This window comes from Lepisma saccharinum, chromosome 22 (genome assembly GCF_977018435.1).
Source record: "Lepisma saccharinum chromosome 22, izLepSacc3.1, whole genome shotgun sequence".
NCBI lineage: Eukaryota > Metazoa > Arthropoda > Insecta > Zygentoma > Lepismatidae > Lepisma > Lepisma saccharinum.
The window spans coordinates 33,871,390-33,896,685 of record NC_139250.1 but is presented as its reverse complement, the minus strand read 5'-3'; the positions used below and the strand labels follow the sequence as shown (position 1 = coordinate 33,896,685).

The 25,296-nt window shown below is 37.7% G+C and overlaps 1 protein-coding gene across 1 annotated transcript; it reads left to right on the top strand.

Annotated features, from left to right (window-relative positions):
* Nucleotides 1-460: 460 nt before the first annotated feature.
* LOC146004813 (sialate O-acetylesterase-like) lies at nucleotides 461-23,797 on the top strand. Its single transcript, XM_083143840.1, has 6 exons — nucleotides 461-509; nucleotides 1,193-1,320; nucleotides 9,146-9,297; nucleotides 11,540-11,639; nucleotides 17,335-17,418; nucleotides 23,465-23,797. Exons 1-6 carry the CDS (start codon nucleotides 461-463, stop codon nucleotides 23,663-23,665), a joined length of 714 nt encoding a protein of 237 aa, XP_082999966.1. The 3' UTR covers nucleotides 23,666-23,797.
* Nucleotides 23,798-25,296: the final 1,499 nt, after the last annotated feature.

Below are 25,296 nucleotides of genomic sequence, written 5' to 3'. Positions count from 1 at the left end.
ATGTAACGTACGAACAATTCAAACAAAACATACCAACAAAATCAAATGCAGTAAACTATGCCATCGCAGAAACACAACATTCTGTGTACGGAGAGAATGAAACAGCTTCAATTCAAGAATGAACTGTGTGTAGAGTGATGAATATATTGATTCCTGTGAAGTTTGTCCAATCTGCTTTCATTGTTCACTCCAAATGTAGACAAGTTATTCATATTTCGTTAGTTCCACAATGGAAATTATTAAGAAAATTAATGGGTAGCGCAATATTCACATTGTCCAAGCCTATTTTAAATTTCAAACCTAAATTTGTCAAGAATTGACAAGATAATGTCCACAATTTGTAGTGTATTGTACCTTTTGTCTGAGCATGTTTAATATTAAGAGTCATACATCCTTTATCATCGCCTAGTTCAGTACGCCCCAAAATCAAAACAGTGCGTCCCAGCCGTGGAATGCCATGATGAAACCTCTGCTCAAGATGTCCATCAGAGGAGCCATTTGGTACCAAGGTATGAGTTGTGCGACTTATATTTAGAGGCATCTAGTTTCCAGGCTTTCAACATAATTGTATTTTTATGGGAATTGTAAATTATCTTCTAACTGGATAAATTAATTTATTAGAGCACCACATACACTGTGAAGAGTAATTCCAAAGTGGAAGTCAATTCGTCTTCATTTCCAAGATATTTATTTGCTTAGTTAAAAACCTTGAATACAGAAAAAAATCATTTTATGTGAGAATGATCAACATGAAAATGAAAAAAATAATTGTTCACATACACATGTAACAAGACTAATAATAACAATAACAGGGACAGTATAACCAGTATTATTAACTCTTCTCTCGTTGATGCACATTCTTAAAGTTGGCTTGATGAGATGGAGGCCTGTATGATCGCTTCATGAATTGTAGAGAGTTTCTAGTCTGTAGAGAGGTGAACTCTTCTAGATATCCTGGGGATAATCTTGGTTGTACGTAGCATTTGATGTTCATACGTGGGAAAGTGTAGGGCAGCACGTGACGAAGTGACATACTGAGGGTTGCGAATATGACAATAAAACTGCATACAGTAAAAGATACAGCAAATAAGTATTTGTTTATGCTTCATCTCTTATTGCTGAATAGATACCAGTGAACTTTTACTCTATCACGTTGCAGATCTCTTGTGTAATTAACTAACTTACTTTTTAGGTGAAGCCAATGTAGGTAAATCTAACAACTATACCTGCATGTTCCCTACAATGATCAACGATTGGAAGAGCAATTTCTTTGGAGGAAACGATGGAGACAGCCCTACGTTCCCTTTCGGATTTGTTCAGGTCAGATTCAGCTTTCCTCTCTCTCACTATCGTGCATTGAAATGTAGTGGAAGTGAAGAATCCAGCGCCAGGTAAAGTAACTGACATGATTGCTCAGCCACTTGGTGGCTAACTAAGCTCACTTATGCCCGTTTGCACCAAGTCGCGAGTTTGAGAATTCACGGTAAGGGTAACCCTCGAGTTACGATCATTTCCCATTGCATCAATCTGATATCCGCGCTAGGGGTCTCTGGTTCGCATCCTGGTCTGGGCATGGATGTTCGTTAGTGTCCACTCATCAATTTCATCATATCATCACTCATCCCCATATTCACAAATTATCAAAACGTGGCTCAAAATGCGAAGTAAAATAAAGCAAATCAAACAATCAATGGTATCCGTTTGCACAAGCATTGCACAAACTCACGAGTTTAACAATCCATGAGTCAGGGTAACCCTCGAGTTAGGATCATTTTCCATTGCACCAATCTTGAAGGCATTCCAGCCCCTGTGGGTCACGAAACCCCTGGTTTTACTCTAGGATAGCAGCTATCCACAAAGCAAGTGCCTAAAGGTCATACAGATGATAAGATAGGATGAGATTGAACACTGGCAGTTTCAGGATTCGTGAACAAGATGTACGATAAGCAAAACAGCGCCCCCTGTACTTATACAGAATGAAAATCGATTACACAGTTTCACACCGTCTTTTATATATTCTTTACCAATTGACGTGACTAATGTACAATTTACTGCAAAAGCCCAGCAAGTGCAAAAGCAAACCTATTTTTGCGTAAGTGCGTAACTTATTTTTGTTCACATTGAATTTCAATAAATTTAAAATTTCCTGCTTTTCCGTTGATCTATTGATAATTTTGTACAATACAATTTGCTCGTGGATTTTTCTTCTAGTAGAATGTATTATACTAAATTTTTCCGGCAATTTTATATGTAGTATCTGTATGACGATTTTCTTATAAGTTTAATAATAGAGTATAATTAACGTGAGAACTTTTGGGAATACAGAGCACTAGTTAAAAGGATCCCATATTATACAGGCGTATTTCTATATGGTTCTAACGAAACTATAAACATTTAATTATTAATATTTAATAATTAAATAATATAATTAATTCTTCTATATTGTTAATGTCTTTTCTGTTTGTTATAATGAAACCTAGTACATGATACCAGGAATTAAATACAATATTTTTTTCAATATGTGTTCCGAAAGACGAAAGTTAACTTATGATCGATCATTGATTTTTGTTTTCTTTTCCAAAATGTTACCATCCCCACCTTACACTCTAAGCAGAGGAAATCTCCCTTTCTCTTGTGGCGCCGGTGCCGTAAGATTTATTTAATTTTCCTCTATTTGTACTGAAATGTTTGTGCATGTTAAAAATACCAAGGTTAACAGTTGAATTTACAAAAGAAGCCTATGAGGGCTGCATGATCTGAATCTATCAATGCAATGCTAATTATTAACATTTCTGCACAAGTTTTGTTCAACAAACATCATCAATAATTCATCTGGTCAATCTTGTGTCATGGTGCTTCATATTTTTGATTTCACCAAAGTCAACTTCGAGAAACGTCACTGGCTGTCGAAATTGGTATGAACAAAAATGATCTAATGATTGACTTTACTGTTGGGTAAAGAACAGCTGTCGCTGCAGATCTGAAGTATGAAGAATTAGGTACGACTACTTCACTCAAATACTCCCCCAAAACGTATGAGTTGGTTAACTTCCTTTTCTTTCTCAGAGGCAAAATGTTACGTGTTCTCATTGTCTCTCAATAACCTAACTTCACGGACCAAAGGTTGGTTATCTCACGTTTCGTTTTGTTGTTGTTAGCCGTACCTAATACTATACGTAGTTTTCCTAAGAAATGTCCAATTCTTGCAGCAATATTTTATTCTGATTTCAAAAGAAAAGCCAGGAAAGAAGCAAAGAAACAACACTAAAACTGACATAATTAATGTAATCCAAAATTCAAGTGTCAATATCTCTAGTTTCGAAACTCGAATCGCAACTTTTCGGGAAAAGTGTACAAAAATGATCCGCTAGAAGTAGGCCGCTTCTCAATGATTTGAATAACTCACCTGATTTCGAACGTTTCAGAAAATTATTCATGGAACACGAAGAACACGAAGTTGGAACACTTTGATTACAAGACGACGACTTTACCATCAGTGACGTGCACTGAGGAGTAGCTAGTCTAGCAGAGGTAGATCAATCAATCTCACGTCTGTAATTATTTTCAAATTACAAAATTTTTTGTCTTGAAGCCTCAGTTCATATGCAACACTTCTTTACACGGGCTTCTCGTCCCTCGATGTGATCAGCTGGCAAGGCTGGATATCCTAAAGTTGATGTCAAGGTAGGATCCGAGCACTTTGAGTTCTGTCAGTCGCGGGGCTTCTTTAGTCAGTTGTCATCATGGTGCCAATCAGAGATCCTTCATGCCAAGGTCGTTCCTGCCTGTAAGTGTTGCTACCTATGAATCGGAACTTTGTCAACGTAATCAGGCTCTTCAGCCTGAGTAGCAACAGACATGTTGCACCGGAAAATTAGCATCTTAATTGCAATGATATTTATCAGATATTCGGTGGTGGTTCCTCTAATAAAATATCAATATTCCCTTAAATTCTTCGAACGGACTGTGTAAAGCATTGTAATACTCCAAAAACTGAACCCGGTCTGCAACACAAGAAAAATGCCTCATTAAGCAATCAATGTGCCTTTGTTAAGTTTATGTTCAGCATGGCACAAAATTTTCAACAATGCTGATAGAATAAATCAATGAAGTATGTTAAATGACAACGACTCCTTATCAAAATAATGTAATTATTCTTTAAATGCTTAAATATATGTGCAACCACACAAATATGTCTTTTCAGTGACTCATTGCAATAGTTGGCTATTGTGTTTGACTCAAAAGAATAAACTTATTGAGCGAGGCAGATTCATAATAATAATATCTAACAAGCAATGGCTCGACATCCCTTGAAGGGCCTTGACCTATCTCCCGACTGCCAGTCTCCCTCCCACAATCCTATCTAGAGGTGTGGAGATATTCAAGCGGTAATGGGGGGGGGGGTGACCTGGGTTTAGCACGAGGAACCCCTCCCCTCCCCTCCGTTTTAAGAGATTTTTATGACCGGGTTACGCTACTCACTCGTAGCTCCCCAATTTCTTCACGATGGTGGGTTGCCACCGGCCCTATACACAGGCCGAGAACCCAGAGACTGAACCCAGGCGGACTCGAACCCATGCCGTCCGCAGTCGGAACCCAAAGCACAGCGCCTCAGACCGCACGGCCACGGAGTACGAGGCAGATTCATATGAACCAAAAATAGCCAAAAATGATAATTTACCTCAAAATGACAAAAGTATACTCACTTGTTTAATGTTTTGATTCATCGAAAGGTTTCTTGAGTTGGGACAAGATTAAGTCCACTTTATGCACAGTAAGGCTAATCGGGACTGGATATGCTGTTTAAAGTGGGATCTGAACCACTATGTGCCTTCACCGGGTATCGAACCCGGGGCCCCTTGATTACAAGGCAACGACGCTACCACTGCGCCATCGAGGAGGCACATTGTTTACTAAGGATGATTATTGAAATCGGTCTTCACGAAATCGAGAAAATAATTGCGACTCAAGAAATCGTAGAGTGTGTGAAGATTTTTAACACGTTGCGTGTTTTAAGCTGTCTTAATAGTAGAATAATTATTTGGTGCGAATAATACCACATGCCCGGAGATATGTTAATCTACATAGTCATCCTGCCATCATTATACTTATTTTAGCCTGTATTGCGCTCTGATTCGGGACAACTTGTAACTGCATATATGAGGTTTACCGCCGCACAAACGGTCATTCTTCAATCTGGTCAGAAACTACTCGAGCTGGAAACATTGTTTGGACGCAACGGCAATACCCAACACTGCCTGTTTATGACCTGCGAAGGGTGGAAAGGCCGCTTCCTCAAAATTTCGAGAAACATCGAAGTGCTCGGTTCCTACACTGAAGCTGGCTCTTCCTCCGCATTGCCAGATCCAGGTATAGACAACCGCCCGAAGGGAAAGGGAAGATTTCTGCCTGTACCTGCCTTGCCCCCTCGCCTCCCGCTCCAATGGTTGAAAGGCCGTGGTTTCAGGTCCTCCAGTCTATGTTTTATACGGCAGATTGGGGATTGGTTTCCCTTCGATTTCTTTGTAAATCCTCTAAAGAACTCGGGGGAAAATTTTCTAGAGTAATTATGATGTTCTCTGTATTTACACAACCTTTTAAACGTTGTACAACATGTATTTATAATATGTAGTTTTATTTCTATTATGTGTAGACAAAAATGTTACGGTTTCTTTTCTCTTTTTTTTCAAATATGGAACATATAATGATTAAATATCAAATATTTGCTCACGCTCTCTCGCGCTCTCGTTTTAGTAGTGTTTTATTTAAATATACTAATAATTTGGAGTCCAATAAAAAATGGGTAAGCTAAACAGCCATAAATACGGATGTATTAATTTGGGTAAGAAAACGCGCGTTCTAATTGTTGTTGTTGGTTTGATTTATTTTAGTTCACATTTCTGCAACATTTGGTTATCGCGAAAATGAGGATGAGTGATGATATAATGAAATTGATGAACGGACCTCACAATGAACAATTCAGGCTGGGATTCGAACCCGTGACGAGCGCGCATTCTTGTTTCTATGTATTGTACTCTACAGTGAATAATAAAATAATTTGGAATGAAAAATGTATCCCAGAACTCAAAAAGCCAAATGAATATCATTGAAGAAACTAGAGAAAAGTGTGTTTTGTTACCTGTTTATCTCCTCTAATATATTGAATGTTTGCCACCTCCCATCGCTTTTTCTAGCTGTATAGATTTAATCGCGATAAGTAGCTAAAGAGCTTATTAAAGTCAAGAGGGAAAATCATAAACAAAGAACTCTGGACTCCTGATTTCACAGTGCCCTGCAGATGCACTGGGAGGAAATTATTTGTATTTTTCCCCTCTTCTTTAGCGTTACTTTTCCATCACTTTACCTAACTTCTGCCATGACGATGAACGTTGATTAAATTAAACGGGTGAAGAGTGGTTACAAAGGAACACTCATGCACAGGCCAGGGCTCGAACCCGGATCCTTCAGTAACGAGATTGTGATATGGAGTAATTAGGGAAACCAAGCAATGCATATTTCTTGAAAAAAACTTTAATTATATACAAATATGGTGTTTCAAAAATCAAATTGAAATATACGTACCACTTATAACCACACTGCCTGAAGCTATCAAACACATTTCGGGTTATACAATAAATAATACAGTTTAAGTAAGATATATGTAATAGCTCGCTTTCATGCAACATACAATGACATTTCGGCAAACGCACAAGCAACATCTAGAAGCAACTTTGCACGTCGCAGTCTTTGTACCAAACTATTTCCTTTGCTTGACTCTGGTACATAAAGGAACATGCATTTGCGATACACAAAACCCTGTACGACAGGAAATGGTCATACACTGAGTAAATACGCAGTTTGCTTTACCGATACTCACGTATCCGAATAGTTAGAGCTTTCCACTCATCTTTGTTGTCGGCCGACCTCTGTGGAGGAGTGCAAGGGGCCCCGGATCTGTACCCGGTGGAGGCACATAGTGGTTCGGATCCTACTTTAAACTGTAGGTCCATTCCTGATTAGCTTTTATGTACATAAAGTGGACTCAAAACACCAAATAAACCAACCTCGGGAAAGTAGTTTTCACTGCACGGTAAGACACCAGGAGTTCCGGGTTCGAACCCCGACCTCGGCATGGGTGTTATTTGTGTTTGTCTACATGTATCATCTTCGCGATTAACCAAATGTGTCCGCGACGCTAAGTAGCATAAATGAAATCAAATCATTTATTGATTGTTTGATTTGGTTTGTTTTATTTCGCTTTTCCTACACATTTGGCTAATCGTCAAGATGATACGATAAAATTGATGAAGGGACAAACACCATGCCTAGGTCGGGGTTCGAACCCGGGATCTCTGGCTTAATAGTCAAATCAACAGGTTTTGGATTTTCGAAAGTGGGTGGGATTAACGTGTGCGTGTTTTCAGTAGCCCTTCCTCATTTTGCAATCCCTTCCTTTCTTTGATTTTTAGGAATACTGGGCCCTAAAGGGGGGAGGGGGATTATGACCTACACCAACCTCCCTTGGGCACGCCACTGATTGCTACCCCAATTGTCGACATCACCGCACATCACTGGTTACCACTTCACCATCACATCATCGGGGAGGTCAGGAAGTATTTTAGATGGCGAGAGAAAAATAATTTGTTTTCCAAGGGCTTGAAAAACTCATTGATATTGCTTGCTCTTTAGAAAGAGTTGTGAACAGTACTGCCAATCGTCATGTTTGGACGAATTATACGTTTGGCAAAAATGGCCTGAAGACAAGAAACAATTTCTTGGCGGGAACTGTTTGTTACCTATGGCGCTTCAGCTCGTTTTCGGGCCATGGCCTCCCCAACTTTCTTCCTCCAGAAGGTCCTGTCTTGGGCTGCTATTCTCCAATTTCTAATGTGAAGGATGGAGTCTGGGTCCTTCCGGATACTCTCCTCCCATCTAATCCTTGGTCTTCCTGCAGACCTTCTTCCTCCATGTTTCCTCCTAGCATCTTCTTTGGGGTCCTAGCTACATGGCTAGCCAGTTTATTCGTTCTACTTCCTTATATAGTTTGTAAATTTCGTCATTGTATCTAATTCTCTACACTCCTTGTGACTGAATTGGTCCAAAGATCCTTCGGAGGATTTTACGCTCAAATGAGTCCAGTTTGTTAGCGGCTTGTTCCGTAAGAGTCCATGCTTCACATCCATATACTACAATCCTACGAATGAGTGTTTTGTATAGCATCACTTGATCTCTCCAAATGACATCTCTACATCTGATTAAAGGTAATATCGAGAAGTAGGCCTTATTTGTTGTTTGAATACCTGCTTATATTTCTGCTATTCCTTCTTTTTTATCAGTCAGGTTAGTGCCCAGGTATGGGGAACTCTATGCAATACATTTCTATCTCATTTTCCTGCTTCTTGCTGGTTGAACACAAACAGATGTATTGATAGGATATGCTGCTAATGATTTTACAGCTTGCCCTTTCAGGGAAGTTGGAGACCTTTGGAAAACACACTTTTCCTTCCTGTACCCTGCACACAAGGTCCCTCCCCCATCCCTTTGTTGGTCATTTCGATGTTAAAGTTTTGAATTACCCTGTTCCGTTCACAGTTTCTTCGTTTCCTTGACTGGATTAGTATCTTTGTCTTATTTTTGTTAAATTTTCGTTCAACTTTCTTGCCTTTCTCATTCAGGTTTTTAGAGACTTCCTTTACTTTTCTTAGTGATCTACCAATAATGTTAACATCGTTTGCATATCCAACTATTTCTGTGGATTTGTATTGTAGAGTGCCTCCGATATCAATTCGTAGCTGCCCGATAATGTATTCCAACACCACATTGAAGATGAGATGGGTCAGTACATCTACTTGCTTTACTTCAAAGAAGTCTCCCAATTCTGCTTGGATGCGTACAGAGGCAAAGGTACTCTTCATTGTAAGTTCTACTAATCTGACTCAAGATCTTGGCGTGAATTGTACCAGCATAAGCCTTCTAGCTCGTAAACAAGGACAAGGTGCACGACTATAATTCTCATCATCGGTGATATTTCCTGGCCACCAAACGCTGTCATGTATAAAATTTAATAGTGTATATGTTCATTATTATTTACACACATGTAATTCTTTTTGTATTAGTAATTCTTACGTTCTGTTTATTTCGGCAGCTGGCGCCAAACACGCACGATGCTTCGGATAGCTGGTCTTTCCTCCGTTGGGCACAGACGGCTGACTATGGCTACGTACCCAATCCTGTCATGCCAGAGTCCTTCATGGCGGCCGCCTTTGATCTTCCGGACGACAACTCTCCCAGTGGATCGTGAGTACTTACGTCGCTCTTAACAGATTCATTTAGTTCTGCAAATTCGTTTCCTGTGAGCCTAATCAGTACGTAAGACATTTACTTTAATCCTTGATACACAATTCTGTGTTAAAGAAACGGACACAATGGTCTCAGGAGGCTGAAACTACATTTTTAACAACGTTAAACCACAGACAAAGGTTAAACCTCAGTGGTTTTAGAATAACATAGATAAATGGTTGTAATCGACAATATTTTAACGCCACTGACCAAAATGTGTTGTGAAACTCCTGGGACCACTGTTGCTTCAACACCAGTGTTTTTTCAGTCATGAAATAGCTTTGAAGATAATACAGGAAATTATATAATATGCAGTCTCGCCTTTATATTAGGGATGGGCAGATCCGGATCCTGGCGGATCCGGTTGGTTCCGGAAATTTTTCGGATCCTGATCCGTGGATCTGGAAGTTTCGGATCCAGATCCAGAACTTTCGGATCCGGATCCGAAGCTTTTTGGTTTCGGCTAAAGAGCGGTTTATGGGGACAAACCCCCACCTCAAATGTCAAGATGAGGACAAATTGACGTGGGGATCTAACCCCTGTGCCCCCCTCCGATTTCCATGAAACTTGGCAGGTGTATAGAGGGGCTCAAAGGAAGAAATACGTGTTTTTGTGTTTCAGATAAAAACTGTTTTAAGGGGCAAACACCTTCCCTCAAATGTCAAGATGAGGAGAAATTGAAGTGGGGATCTGACCCCGAAACCACTTAAATATGACAGGAAAAAACAGGGGGCATAGGGCCCCTCTATACACCTGCCAAATTTCATGGAAATCGGAGGGAGGGGGCAGGGATCAAATGCCCACTTCAATTTGACCTGCCAAGTTTCATGGAAATCGGAGGGGGCACAGGGGTCAGATCCTCACTTCTATTTTTCCTCATCTTGACATTTAAGGGGGGGTTGCCCCTAAAACAGGTTTTTAGCTGAAACAAAAAAACACTTATTTCTTCCTTTGGGCCCCTCTATACACCTGCCAAGTTTCATGGGAATCGGAGGGGGACACTTAGATAACCTCCCTTGTTAGTCTTACACTTTGTAATTATATAACAGTGCATATATTATAATGTTTTATTTTAATTTTTAAAACTGTAACTGTAGAACAATTGTATAATTTTTGTATAAACATTTCTATCTTGTTAAATGTGTTAAAGGTTTCATCCTGGAAAGGAATGTCTCACATGTATGTGTGTTTCCATTTCCAATACATTCGAATGAATACATATTCGTTTCAATGGCAATTACAAAATCACCTCTGACATTTTATGTTAAACAAGTAAGATTATTTTTGTGCACGAGTGTGTTAGTCGATGCGTAGCAAAGTATTTTAATAACAACACTTGAAAAAAAAATCTTGTAGGACTAACTAATGAAAAATTTCTTTGCAATCGAAGATAAAAATATATTTTAAGGTGTGGTAATATTATAATGGGATTGAGATACGAAACTCTCGGATCCGGATCTGTTTTGCCATCCCTACTTTATATACTACATATATATTCATTTGCAAAATATTTGTTTACATGTTTCCCGGTGTATAATCTCATTATAATTTCAATACTCACCTATCACATTCATAGAAACAATTCAATTCTGAATGGAAATCAGGTTACACGCAAAGGAATACTTTAAATACGTTATTAAACAGTTTAAATAACTTCCGAAAAGAACACTACGAAAAGCAATGCGTTTAAGATTTTTGAGGATTCATTTGATTCTGATGCTTTAACCCTGATGCTCATACACTAGGCCTACTCTATCTTATGAGAGCCCATATATCAACACCAGCAGGTTAATTGTGATTTTGCAAATTACTACAGTTATTATTTACAGCAGAAAATGACCAATTTTCTCCACATAGAGCAAATTATTAACGTAGGCGAACCTAGAAGCCAAGTTCTTGGATTCAGAAAACTTCTCTCGTTCTTCTATTTGACTTTTGACGTATATGGGAAGATTTTAAAATACTAATGCATTAATATGATACATTTATTGTCAATAATTTCTTATATATTTACCTATATTCCCCAATATTAAAATGAAGAGTAATATTAAAAATCCTGTATCTAATTTCATTTTACGAACTTTTGCTTGAAATATCAATTTAAATATTGACGAACACTACATACACATTTTCAGGTATTTGTATTTATACAGGTGAAATAAAAATGTTTGGTTTCTCTTAATTTCTAAATCCATTTCAGCATTCACCCGAGAGACAAGCAGACGGTGGCAGACAGACTGAGCATGGCCGCCCTAAATGTTGTGTATCAGATGACCCAGTATCCTACGCACGGACCACAAGTAAGATTAAGATTTCAGTACAAAAACATTATTTCTGTGATACTTGTTTGTAACCGCTTATTATTGTTTAAGTGTGCAATTCTAACACCTTTTTCAGGTCTCCTACGTTGAGGGTACAAAGTGTAATTTTGTTTTATACGTGATGCACATAATCCATAAATACTAACTGTGAACCTACCAAAATTGAACTTATTTCGAATTTTGTTTTCTGTTTTAACTAAAATAATTGTTAACTACATAGATAATTGAGGCGCTCCTTTATATAACAAAGAAAGTCACGAGAGCAAGTTTAAGGACAACAATCACACTGTTAAGAGCACTGGCTGACGCAGGATTTTTTTGGGTGGGCTAGAATTGTGAAGGTGGCTAGTACATTGCCGCATTCTAGGGGGGTTGGCATACACCATAAGATATTTCATATACTTAGAACTCTCCACATTCAAAAAGACAATTGGGAGGCATTTTAAAAAGGGGTACAAATCAATATACAATATATCATTTTGATTTTCACAATGTTGATATTCTCAAAATTTTCGGGTGTGCCTGCAGTGTCATCAGCTCCCTCTTTGTACGTCAGTGGCTAGAAGTTACCTTAGTCTGCTGTTAAAATGTAGCAGTGTGCCTATTAATTCACAAACACTGGACTCGACTGTTTTTTAATTCAAATACTTTATCATGTATAAATTACAATTGTGAGTTTAAATATATTTACTAAACTTGAATCATTAAAATTATATAGGGTTAACGGCAATGGAGTTAATATTTTATTAACGGTAAAGGCAACTTCTTTAACAGTAGTAGCATGGCAGTGTAAATTGACAGCAGAATCTTCGAAGGCATACAGGAATCATGCTGCTTGTGTTGCATCATGCTAAAGCACGGACAGTCATTTACGATCTACCGTCAAAGTTAATGTAGTCACACACTCTTAATACAATTACAATGAACTTGTATACATTAATAACACACTATGTTTTCTAGTTCAATGTCAGAACTACTATACACAGTAGTGACAATCGCAAGGAACCAATATAGCTATATTATGTGTGAATAAGATTTTAAAGTTTTCAAGTTTCAATACAACATTTAGTAACTACTAACAAATGGAAATCCAATATATATATAGCCCCAATCCCACCACTCACTCACTCACTGACATAAATGTTCTCCATGAAGGAAGCCCCGGAGGCGAAAAACGCCCGATTACGACCCCCCATGAAATCGTCCCAAAAGGCCGAGAAAATTCAAAAATCTCTCAATCGGCCCTTCCTTAAGGGTGAAAATGCCCTTTTCTCACGTCCTTAGCAACCGTTGCCACGGGCATTTCTTTTGCACACATTGTTTCCTTCAATTCTTAATTGTCCAGCTACATTATATTTCTCACAGATAAGTAACACACAGATGAATCAACTCCTGGCTTTGAAAAGGTGCCTGAAACAAGGGTGACATCTACATAATAAGGAGTTTCAGCCCAGATACAATTACGTATATATTGTTATACTCAATGCGTAAATATCTGCATCGTGCTTGTTTCAACTAAATGTTTAGGGGGGGTATAATGACATGCAATTCCTTAGAGCTTGCCGTGCTTGTTGTTCACCATGGAAACGGACGTTGCTAGGGAACTTAAAGAAAGTTTATTTTCACCCCGAATGCTACTGTAAGATAATTATGCTAGAGTTTTCGATTGATTGATTGATTGATTGATTGATTTGGTGTTTTAGGTCCACTTTGTGCACAGTATTAGAGTTTTCGAATTTTAAAATGTGAGCATCAGAATTCATTGCAGAGGAGAGATAGAAATTTGCGAAGAATGAAGGAAAACATTTCTTTATTTCAATTATGTTTAAAAATGTAAAACTGACTACAGAAGTAAAATGTTACTTTTCCAATTTAGTGTCGCTATTGAATTCGTTTACATAAAACATCTAACTAACTATCCTGAAACTGTTATTACTTACCCAGCTTATTATTAAGAAAGAAACCAATAATATTTTGATTACTTGTACATATTACAGCGCATACACACATAAATTTACGTTCAAAACTTTCCAAATAAGCGAACCACGTCGGCGAGCGCACGAGACGTGGCCACAGGCCACGTCGAAAGTGCGCGAGTCCAATATATATATAGCCCCAATCCCACCACTCACTCACTGACATAAATGTTCTCCATGAAAGAAGCCCCGGAGGCGAAAAACGCCCGATTACGACCCCCATGAAATCGTCCCAAAAGGCCGAGAAAATTCAAAAATCTCTCAATCGGCCCTTCCTTAAGGGTGAAAATGCCCTTTTCTCACGTTCCTAGCAACCGTTTCCAAGGCTTTTCTTTTTTGCTCACATTGTTTCCTTCAATTCTTAATTGTCTAGCTACATTATATTTGTCACAGATCACACACAGATGAATGAACCCCTGGTTCAAAAAAGGTGCCTTAAACAAGGGTGACATCTACATAAGGAGTTTCAGCCCAGAATCAATTACTTACGTATATATTGGTAAACTCAAATCGAAAATATTATCTACATCGTGGTTGTTTTAACTAAATATTTAGAGGTATAATAACAAACAATTATTTAGAGAGTTTGCCGTGCTTGTTGTCCATGGAAACGGACGTTGCTAGGGAACTTAAAGAACGTTTAATTTCACCCCGAAAAGTACTGTAAGGGAATTATGCTAGACTTTTCGTATTTCAAAACATGAGCATCAGAATTTATTACAGAGGAGAGTTAGGAATTTGATGGGAATGACGGAAAACAATTATTTTTCTATTACGTTTACAAATGTGAAAATGGCAAAAGACGTAAATATTGTTTTCTCAATTTAATGTCGCTCTTGAATTCGTTTATACAAGAAATCTAACTAACTATCTTGAAACTTGCTTACTCACTTTATTATTAAGAAAATAGACAATTTTGAATATTTTGTATATTTGTACCATATTAGAGCCCGTACACACACACAGAGTTACGTTCAAAACTTTCCAAATAAGCGAAACGTATATATTGGTAAACTCAATGCGAAAATATTTACATCGTGGTTGTTTTAATTAAATGTTTAGAGGTATAATAACAAACAATTATTTAGAGAGTTTGTCGTGTTTGTTGTTCACCATGGAAACGGACGTTGCTAGGGTACTTACAGAAAGTTTATTTTCACCCCGAGAACTACTGTAAGGGAATTATGCTAGACTTTTCGAATTTCAAAATACGAGCGTCAGAATTTATTACAGAGGCAAAGTAGGAATTTGAGGAGAATGACAGAAAGCAATTATTATCCAATTAAGTTTAAAAATGTGAAAATGACAAAAGACGTAAATATTGCATTTCCAATTTAGTGTCGTTATTGAATTCGTTTATGCAAAACATCCAACTAATTATCTTGAAACTGTTATTACTTACTCAGTTTATTATTAGGAAAATAGACAATAATATTTTGAATATTTGTACCTTATTAGAACCCATACAGACATAACGTTACTTTCTAAAGTTTTCAAATTAGCGAACTTGTACACTTGTTTGGCTTCATCCAATAAAACATGCAGACATTTTACCCCATCTATAACATGATTACGCCCACAACGTGGCCGAAGGTCACGCATTCGAGCGTACAAGACGTGGCCAAAGGCCACGTCGAAAGTACGCGAGTCCAATATATATATAGCCCCAATCCCACCACTCACTCACTGACTCACTGACATAAATGTTCTCCATGAAGGAAGCCGCGGAGGCGAAAAATGCCCGATTACGACCCCCCATGAAATCGTCCCGAAAGGCCGAGATAATTAAGAAATCGCTCACTTTGCCCTTCCTTAAGAGTGAAAATGCCCTTTTTTCACGTCCTTAGCAACCGTTGCCACGGGCATTTCTTTTGCACACATTGTTTCCTTCAATTCTTCATTGTCGAGATACATTATATTTCTCACAGATCAAGAGCACACAGATGAATGAACTCATGGTTTTGAAAAGGTGCCTGAAACAAGGGTGACATCTACATAATAAGGAGTTTCAGCCCAGATACAATTACGTATATATTGTTATACTCAATGCGTAAATATCTGCATCGTGCTTGTTTCAATTAAATGTTTAGGGGGTATAATGACATGCAATTCCTTAGAGCTTGCCGTGCTTGTTGTTCACCATGGAAACGGACGTTGCTAGGGAACTTAAAGAAAGTTTATTTTCACCCCGAATGCTACTGTAAGGGAATTATGCTAGAGTTTTCGATTGATTGATTGATTTGGTGTTTTAAGTCCACTTTGTGCACAGTATTAGAGTTTTCGAATTTTAAAATGTGAGCATCAGAATTCATTGCAGAGGAGAGATAGAAATTTGCGAAGAAGGAAGGAAAACATTTCTTTATTTCAATTATGTTTGAAAATGTAAAACTGACTACAGAAGTAAAATGTTACTGTTCCTATTTAGTGTCGCTATTGAATTCGTTTACATAAAACATCTAACTAACTATCCTGAAACTGTTATTACTTACCCAGCTTATTATTAAGAAAGAAACCAATAATATTTTGATTATTTGTACATATTACAGAGCATACACACAAAAAAATTTACGTTCAAAACTTTCCAAATAAGCGAACCACGTCGGCGAGAGCACGAGACGTGGCCACAGGCCACGTCGAAAGTGTGCGAGTCAACAGATATTTGTGAATATTGAATAATTGTTATTTAAATCTTAACCAGGACGGATGGGGGAAAGCGACGCAGGTGTTCATAAAACTCGTATTTCCCCCAAAGCTGTTCTGAACACAATGTATCAGCACAGTGGAATGTATAAGTATTACAAAGCATGTTGCTCACTGTGTTCATTCTCTGTGTTTTACGTAATGAAAAATGAAACAATTCGTCAACAAGTTGATAACAATGTCTGCACCAGTCACGTCCATTACTTAAAAGCATACAGTGAGCAAGAGAAAATTTAAGGAAATTGATCGTGGACCATTTGCTGGACAATACTTGTGCATCCCACTGTACCTTCCTGTACTCAGTCATACGATACATGTTTATCAGTGATGTATCCACACTCCCCTAAACACTCATAAAACTTTCTCAAATCTTTCCCAACCAACTCCTCAAATATTTCATCAAGGTCCAATTTAGGGTCTTTTCGATTCTAAATTTATCCTCACACTTTTAACATGAATGTATACCCCCTAGTCTCATGGTAATGTGGTGAAACTTGCAAGTTTTGTTGTTGTTTCAATGTCTGAAATATTTTTCAGGGCAGAACCGAAATCCGCGGTGTCATATCCCCCAAAAGAAAGTAAGTGATGGTATTAATGGAACATGTGCTGGCGGTAATAAAAACTTCTTTTCTCCCCAAATAGGGAATTATAGTAGTGGCAACAGTAGTATTAGTAGTAGTAGTTGCAATGAAAGTAATTTATCACAAAATGCCATACATCCTCCTAAACGACAAGATTCTTGGAGAGCTAAAGTACATGACCAAATTAGAAGAAAGAATGGCACGTCCTCTTTAAATCTGTGTAGTTATCCTGACCTTCATCTTCAAATCCACATGATTTAATAGTTTAAGATGACATCATAATGAAAGCACGCCAAAAGGTTGTCATCGTAAAGAAGCAAAACTCTAACAATTTGCTGCTGTAAGCTAAAACTTAAATGATGTGTATGCCTTGTTTTTACTAAGAATTATTAACAGTGCTGAATCTGTCCCCTGCAGGTAAACAATATCCAGAAAGAGGGCAACAATATTATTCTGACGTACGACAGCGATATTCGAGTACAGAACAATGATGGATTTTTGGTAAGTGAATATCTTTACGTACTTAGAAATCATGTTACTTCAGCCCCCCGAAATCCTACAAATATCCTATTTAAAGAATGTATAGTGGTAATTAATTTTTCTTCCTTAGCAGGTCTAAACATCTTGTATAATAAGTTGTAACATACAGAGAAATTAAACTTCAGGGCTTCTCCCCCACTTCTTCACATTTAAATGGCGTGTGCTGATATGGAATGTCCCCCACCCCGAAACAAAATTCAGGCTATAGGCCTAATTGAGAGTCGTATCTAGAATCTAGGGAATAAAGATGGCGCCCGACAGTTAGGAACGTTTACATCGGCTAAGGGTTTTACGTTATTTCTTCCTGGATATTAGGTAGCTGGACTTTTGTTCACAAAAACAAAAGTTGAATAAGTGTGTATAGAACACAAAAATACGCTCATCCATTGGTAGGAGGATAAAATCGAAGAAGAGAAGACACAAGTTAGGCTGTTTTCCATTCGAAACAGATCCTCCCGTTCGCTTTCGAAATCAGGCGTACCAACTCAACATGCCACGCGCCACCGTAAAGGACCAGGACTCAGGGATCGCCTCAACAACTTTGAAAAGGAAGTGCGGCACGAGTTAGCCTCCTTCAAGGTAGCAATGGAGAGTGAATTGCGAGTAAACACCACCGATGCTCCACAGAACTCAGAAGCCATAAACAAACTGCAGGCAGCCCTTGCCAGGATGGAGTCCAGAATGGAGGAGAAGTTTAGAAGGAGAAGAACTGGCCTCGTTGCGGGATAGAATTGTACAATATGAAGTTAAGATCGACGCCATGGAACAATATTCACGAAGAGAATGTCTGCTGATCCATGGAATTCAAGAGAAAAGAAAGGAGAACATAGAAGAAAAGGTGCTTGACGTTCTTCAGAACACGCTACAGCTGGACGTGAAAAGCGAGGACATTGCCTGATGCCATCGCTTGGGGAAGCCCCGAATCTCTCTGTAGCCAACGCCCTGCAGGAAGGAAGGCGATGCATCATCGTCAAGTTTGCGTCATATAGGACTCGCCACCTGGTATGGGCCTCCAAGAGGAAACTCAAGGAAGCTGGGAGTTCAATATTCATCACGGAGTCCCTCACAGCCAAGAACAAGTTCGGCCGACGAAACTGCTACACCGAGGAAGGAAGGATCATCGTCCGTACGGAGAACAGCAGAAAAAACACCATTACTCGCATGAGAGAACTGAACCCCCACCCCCCAAACTTTCATGAAGAGTTTGTGTTGGTACTTAATAAGTGCAAATGTATCTATAGTACATCTTCATCTTTATCTACTGACCTGAAATCATATCAATCCGTAGCCGCTAAAAAATGAAAATACTTTAAACAACATCATTTATCAACTATCTGTGTGTGTGTATATCAATTTTAAAATATTTTCTCTTTTTTTATATTTACTTTATTTTCATTATTTTTTTTCATCCCCCCCTCCAAAAGCAAAAGTGTGTAACCAACGTTTAAATCGGTGATCATAGTGTTAAGTGTCAGTGATGCTAGAATTTCGTAAAACTACATTTGATATGGTGTCATCTTTTGTATGCTCTAGCCCAGTCAATAAAGATTTCATGTCGGGAATAATTCCGTAAAATCTGAATTTGGGTCAGTTGTTAGAACACTACTAGCAGCGCAAAATCCCAAAAGTCCCCGCCCCTCCTCACGGTGCCTCCCCAAACATCAATTTCGCAGACTCTCAATTATTGACCTATATCTCCGTAACCAATCGTCGTAGGCAGGTAATATTTTTTTCCGAAATTGGACGAATTAAATTATGTAATGCGTAAGTTGGATTTAGGCGTGTGTGTAATCACGGAAGGTTGGAAAAGCGATTCCACACTACAGTCTGCATTTAGCTTGCCGGGCTACGAAGTACTCACACAAAGCAGAGGTAACAAGAGGGGAGGTGGAATTATTGTGTACTACAAATATGGGTTAAAGCTACAGAAAATAGAGATTGTAGTGAACACCGCTGATGTCAAGACGTTAAGTTTCATATTACGTATATTACAAAAATGTACGACTTGGCATGTGCGCTGTTTATCGGCCACCCAATAGCTATAGCGTACTCTAAACTGTCGGTACACGAGGAGGTGATATCTGAAATATACCCGTCGGTCGATCGATAGATTCTTGTTGCTCGGTGATATAAATTGCGATTTTTTAGAACCAAAGAAATCAGAAACGCGGTTTCTAAAATCGATAATCTCTTCCTTCGGGCTATCACAAATTGTAACAAAACCACGCGCATAACTGAAACTAGCGAAACGCTGTTAGATATTATGTTCCCAAGTAACCAACGTTGGGCCAACCGTACTGAAAATTGTTGGCCAACGGTTGGCCCAACGCAAAAACATATCGTTGGCCAACGGTAATTTTGTACGTTCTTCCAACGTTGGCTCAACGTGTGGTTTTTACGTTGGGCCAACGTATGGTTTTTCTACGTTGGCCCAACATACTGAGAACTAAAGAAAGGATATGTTTGTTTTCTGATATATACATAATTTATTGTGAGGCCAAATGTAAACAATAGTTCAAGATATTTATGAAAATAAAGAAAATACACAGCACTTTCTCAGTCACATTGTATCATTGTTTTCAAGGCACCATACCATATCTTCAAGTGGTAGCACAAAAACCTTCTATAGTTTACTTAGTTTTACATCTTTCATGGAATTTGGTCTGCACATAACATTGCTTAACCACCTTCACAACAATACGTGTAAGAATGTTCAGCTAAAGACACAAACAATAAGCAATTACCAACACATCTTTCATCCATGGCGGATGAAAAAGAACTGATGAGTGACTGCGAGTTACAAATAGCTTCTACTTTCATTAAAAATATATTATATATTTCCAGTATGTGCTGTGACTGAAATATTCGAAAAGAAACACTGTTACATGTCACTTATTGTACACTCTAGAATTTTCAGCATTCTCCTGAAACTTGTCTTGGCATTAAAACGTTGTTTATAAAACTGATTTTGACTCACGTTTCCATGATTGGTCAAACGTTGGCACCCACCGTTGGCACCCACCGTTGGCCCAACGTAAGACCAACGTCAATTTGCCAACCAACGTAAAGCCAACCTTTCCAACGTAAAAACTGACGTTGGCCTAACGGTGGTGGTTACTTGGGTTACCAGAATGCATGCAATCGACGTCACAGTGCCTATCGGTAAATCGGATCATTGTGTCACGTAAATCGACCTAGTTTATGAGAAACCCGCTAATGAGAGAAAAATATTTGAATTACAGAAGCTTCTACTCTTTCGATATAGACAGCTTTGCCGAAGACATGACAAAGGTTCAGTGGGAAACACTGCACTCACTCGATATCGTTGATGAAAAAGTAGACTTTTTTAGCTCCAATTTCGTACGTTTATTACATTGCCATGCTCCTATGAAAACCGCCCGAGTTAAATGGAAGCACGTTCTGTGGATAGCTCCTAATGTCAAGTTATTAATGCGTATCCGAGACAATGCTCTGAGGAAATTTAAACGCACGAACAACTTTGCCGATTGGAACCACTACAAAGAACTCCGAAATTTTACGACTACCGTTATTCGACAGGAAAAGAAGTCATATTTCTCTTTTAAATTTGTTGCTATTCAATTCAATAAGAAAGAATCCTGGCGTGAACTAAAACAGTGGGGCGTGCTGAGTAATAAAAATGTTAATACGAACTTATCCTCACTTGTGAACACAGCACACGAGCTCGATGCTCTTAATAATCATTTTGGGCAAATTATCAATCTATCTAGTATTTCCACTCAACTAAAAACCCTACAAATATAGTACTTTGAAAGCCGCAGCTTTAACGATTGTTTTAACAAAGTAACCGAAATTGATCTGCACAAAGCATTACATAACATTAAATCAAACAGTGTTGGAGTAGACGGCATAAACCCTAAGATGTTAAAGATTGTACTGACTCCATTAACTCATATAATCAATCATTCTTTTTCTAAAGGCGTGTATTCAGAAAGATGGAAAGGAGCGCGAGTCTTGCCTCTTCAAAAGAAACAAGAGATCACTTCTTTCGATGACTTAAGGCCCATAAGCCTATTGCCAGTACTCTCTAAAGTACTAGAAAAAAAATGTATTTTCGCAACTAATGTGCTATGTTGACGCGAACAACTTGTTACCTACAGTTCAGTCTGGGTTCCGTGCACGGCGTAGCACAGCAACAGCGTTAACAAAAGTTACTGATGATATTCTTTGCGAAATTGACAATCGTAATTCTACACTTCTCGTATTACTGGATTTTAGTAAAGCTTTCAACACTGTCCAACACGATTTGTTAATATTCAAACTGAAATACTATAAATTTGACTGTAGCCGTAGGGTGGTTTGAATTCTATTTACTTAATAGAAAACAAAGAACATTCTTTCAAAATTCACCCTCACAGATCTCCGAAGCTGTAGAATTCAGCAAAAAATCTTGGTTTGATTGTTAACGATACATTGGACTGGACGAATCACATCAATGCACTATGTAAAAAAGCATATTTTATTCTGAGAAACCTCTACCGTTTCCAAGATCAACCACCTGCAGAATGAAAAACTTAGACTAGTTCAATCTTTAATTTTTCCACTATTTGATTATTGTGACACTGTGGATGGGTCCAAATTTGCGAAAAAAAACTCAGTAGGATAATTCAAATCGCACAAAATGCATGCATCAGATATACTTCTGGCCTGGATAAACGAGATCACATCCTTCCCATCTTAAACAGACATAATATTTTAACGATGGCCAACAAGAGGCTACTTCACTATCTATCTTTTATTCATGATCTGCAATCTGAATGTAAACCTGTATACTTATTTGAAAAATTAAGTAATCGCAACACAATTCACAGATACGGGACACGTCGTCACAACAAACTTGACATTCCTCACCATTCGACTACGCTATATAACTCATCTTTTTTTATAAATGCTCTGAAAGCATGGAATGCACTACCAACAAGTGTTAAGTCCATAAAACTCAATAAGAGTTTCAAAATTAAATTGAAAGAAATGCTTCTACAGGAACAGCAGCAGAACAGTAGCATATATTAGAAGTAAACTGGCACTCAACAAACGACAAAACACTCATATTCTATAACTGTAATTATTGGATTTTTATTACTATCTTCAAATTATTATTATTATTATTATTATTAATATTTACTTAAAGGCAACCTTATGTTAACATTCACATTTATATTTTTTTACATTTGTATTTTTTTAATATTTTTTGTTCTTTCAAAATTATATTATCTTATGACTAATATTACTGTAATGAGAATTTGCGTAATTGCAGGTAATGTGAAATTCTTTATTTCTCTTTAGTGTAAAAAAGCATTCAATCTGTATTCATATATTCTCATATTATATTATATATACTTATATTTTCATATGTAGCTTATGACAAGGTTAGGTGGTATAGCAGCCTACAGCTGAACCTCGCCCGCTAAATAAAGGAATTATTAATATGATTATTTTATATACTTTTCTGCAGCATCGTTAAATTTGTTAATAATGGCATAGTGGTAACGCCATCGCTTTGTAATAAAGGGGTCCTTGGTTTGATACCTGGTGCAGGTACATAGTGATTTGAATGGCACTTTAAACTGTAAGCCCAGTCCCAATTAGCCTATCTTTGTATAAAGTGGATTTAAATCAGATTTGTTCCTAAATACTAAAATTTGTAAATTTATCTTTCACTTGTTATTTTATAAAGTACGTATTTTTATGTTTACTTTGTGCATCAGGTACACTATCAGAAATTAACATAACTTTTACAATATTCTAGTTAAAATATATTTTTAACACTGAATCATTAAATATTACATTAGTTAGGATAAAAATATAATTGACGGTAACACCACAAATATTCTACTAACGGTCTTGGTATTTTTAACGTTAATTCGATGCTGTGAAAATTGAACTTTTAAGTATAATTTTTCCAGTAAGCTTACAATAGATAACTCATAAATTATCTTCCTAACCAACTTGTATGCTTTCATTTAAGGTCTATTGTGATGGCACCGAGCAAGATGTGCCCATTACCTCTAACACAGAGAACTCTGTAACAGTGGACATATCTTCCTGCCCCACAGCTTCTAGACTGGCGTACGTGTGGAGGATAACCCCCTGTGACTACAAGCAATGCGCCATTTATGCCGACGACCAATACGAACTCCCAGCACCTACATGGATTTGGGACTTGTAAATTATACCCAATAGAATTTTCTACTTCAAATTAGTAACGCATAATGCAAGAAAAAAGTGTATTGTACTTTCAGATCACATTTATAGTTGATAAAGCATTTTAACAAAATTTTAGTGATGGTTTCGAAACTAGTTTTCTTTTTCTGCTTATTTCAATAATAATTTCACACTTGCTCTACCGTGTTTTATTTATGCCCAAAACGGTTAATTTTAATATTTTAAATACTTTAATCGGTCACACGAACAACATTGTAACAACAGTTTTTTCGGCAGAGACAACATACACTTTAAATTGGAGAAAAATTGTATTCGGCTTCTAGAATATAGTAAATGGATGGAGGAGTTTTCTGCACAAATGGATAATAGTGGTTAAGTTCCAACCCTTGCTAGTATGTTATATAAGAACACAAAATGAACTTATTTCCAACTTGCCTGACTACATATGTAGTGCAAATAGGGCTACTCAAAAATCTAGACAAAAGTATAGTACAATTTCAGGTTTTCAGGGATAAATTTCCAAAAATTCACAGTGAATATTAATGGTTAAAATTTGATTGGTATTATCACTTTACACTAAATTTAGAGCTTAGCCAATACCATTTAGTTAGTATAACCATACCGATGTTAATACTCTTACCAATACCAAAGCTTTAAAAATTGTAACATTTAAACGTTGCTAAAAAATATTGACTAATATTAGTGGGTGAGTATTCCATTCCAATTATAAGCATCGATTCATCAGTTTTGTTTCAAAATATTCAAAAATTAATTTGGAATATTAAAATACCTATATTATCCCAAAATTGTTTTTCACACAATACCGATAAAAAGAGAAGGAAAGAAAACTTGGAATTTTCTATGATGTAGACTCTGCAACAGTGTTGCAGACCACGCAAAAGACCAAACTGCGATTTCAATAAAGAAAATCCAACCAATACTTCCTGAGCCAATATGGTTGAGAAAATACCAGTGATACTGGCTCAGCCATACACTAAATAACATAACACGTAGCGCAAGAGCCCTTGCCCAAGGGCTACCTACCAACTGGTGGCCTCATTCCACATGCCTCAACAGAGGTAGGTACACATCCAACCAGTTATGACACAGATAAACGTATTATAAATAGATATTTAACTCAGGTTGCAAACCTTTTCATTCTGATTTACTATCTGCAAGAAGTTCTGGAATTGTCTGCTGGGAGGCGCCACTCTCACTTTTTGCTCAGTGTTTGTTTGAGTTGGTGTTTAAGTCCATTTTATGCACAGTAAGGCTAATCGGGACTGGACCTACAGTTTAAAGTGGGATCCGAACTACTATGTGCCTCCACCTGGTATCGAACCCGGAACCGCTTGACGGTGACGACGCTACCACTGTTGCTCAGTGTCATGGGGAAAACAACCTCGCTGGGACATTCCACAACAAACGAATCACCCTCCTCACCCCAGGAGCACTAGGGGTGAAGAATAGCTGTAATTGAATGGACTCATCCAGTTTGAAATTATCTTTAAGTGGGTATTTTGGAAAAAGAAAAGAAAAATGCTTCAAAGGGATAAAATTTGGACCATCTTACATGAATTCTCTACAGCAGTGGTATTCAAACTGTGCGCAAGAACTTCCGATTTTTTTTTCTCC

Bases quoted from the DNA above. Each gene is read 5' to 3' on its own strand.
- LOC146004813 (XM_083143840.1), top strand. From the start codon at position 461: ATGAAACCTCTGCTCAAGATGTCCATCAGAGGAGCCATTTGGTACCAA. The intron at 510-1,192 runs GTATGAGTTGTG...CTTACTTTTTAG, and splicing joins AGGAGCCATTTGGTACCAAG to GTGAAGCCAATGTAGGTAAA. The intron at 9,298-11,539 runs GTGAGTACTTAC...AATCCATTTCAG, and splicing joins GACAACTCTCCCAGTGGATC to CATTCACCCGAGAGACAAGC.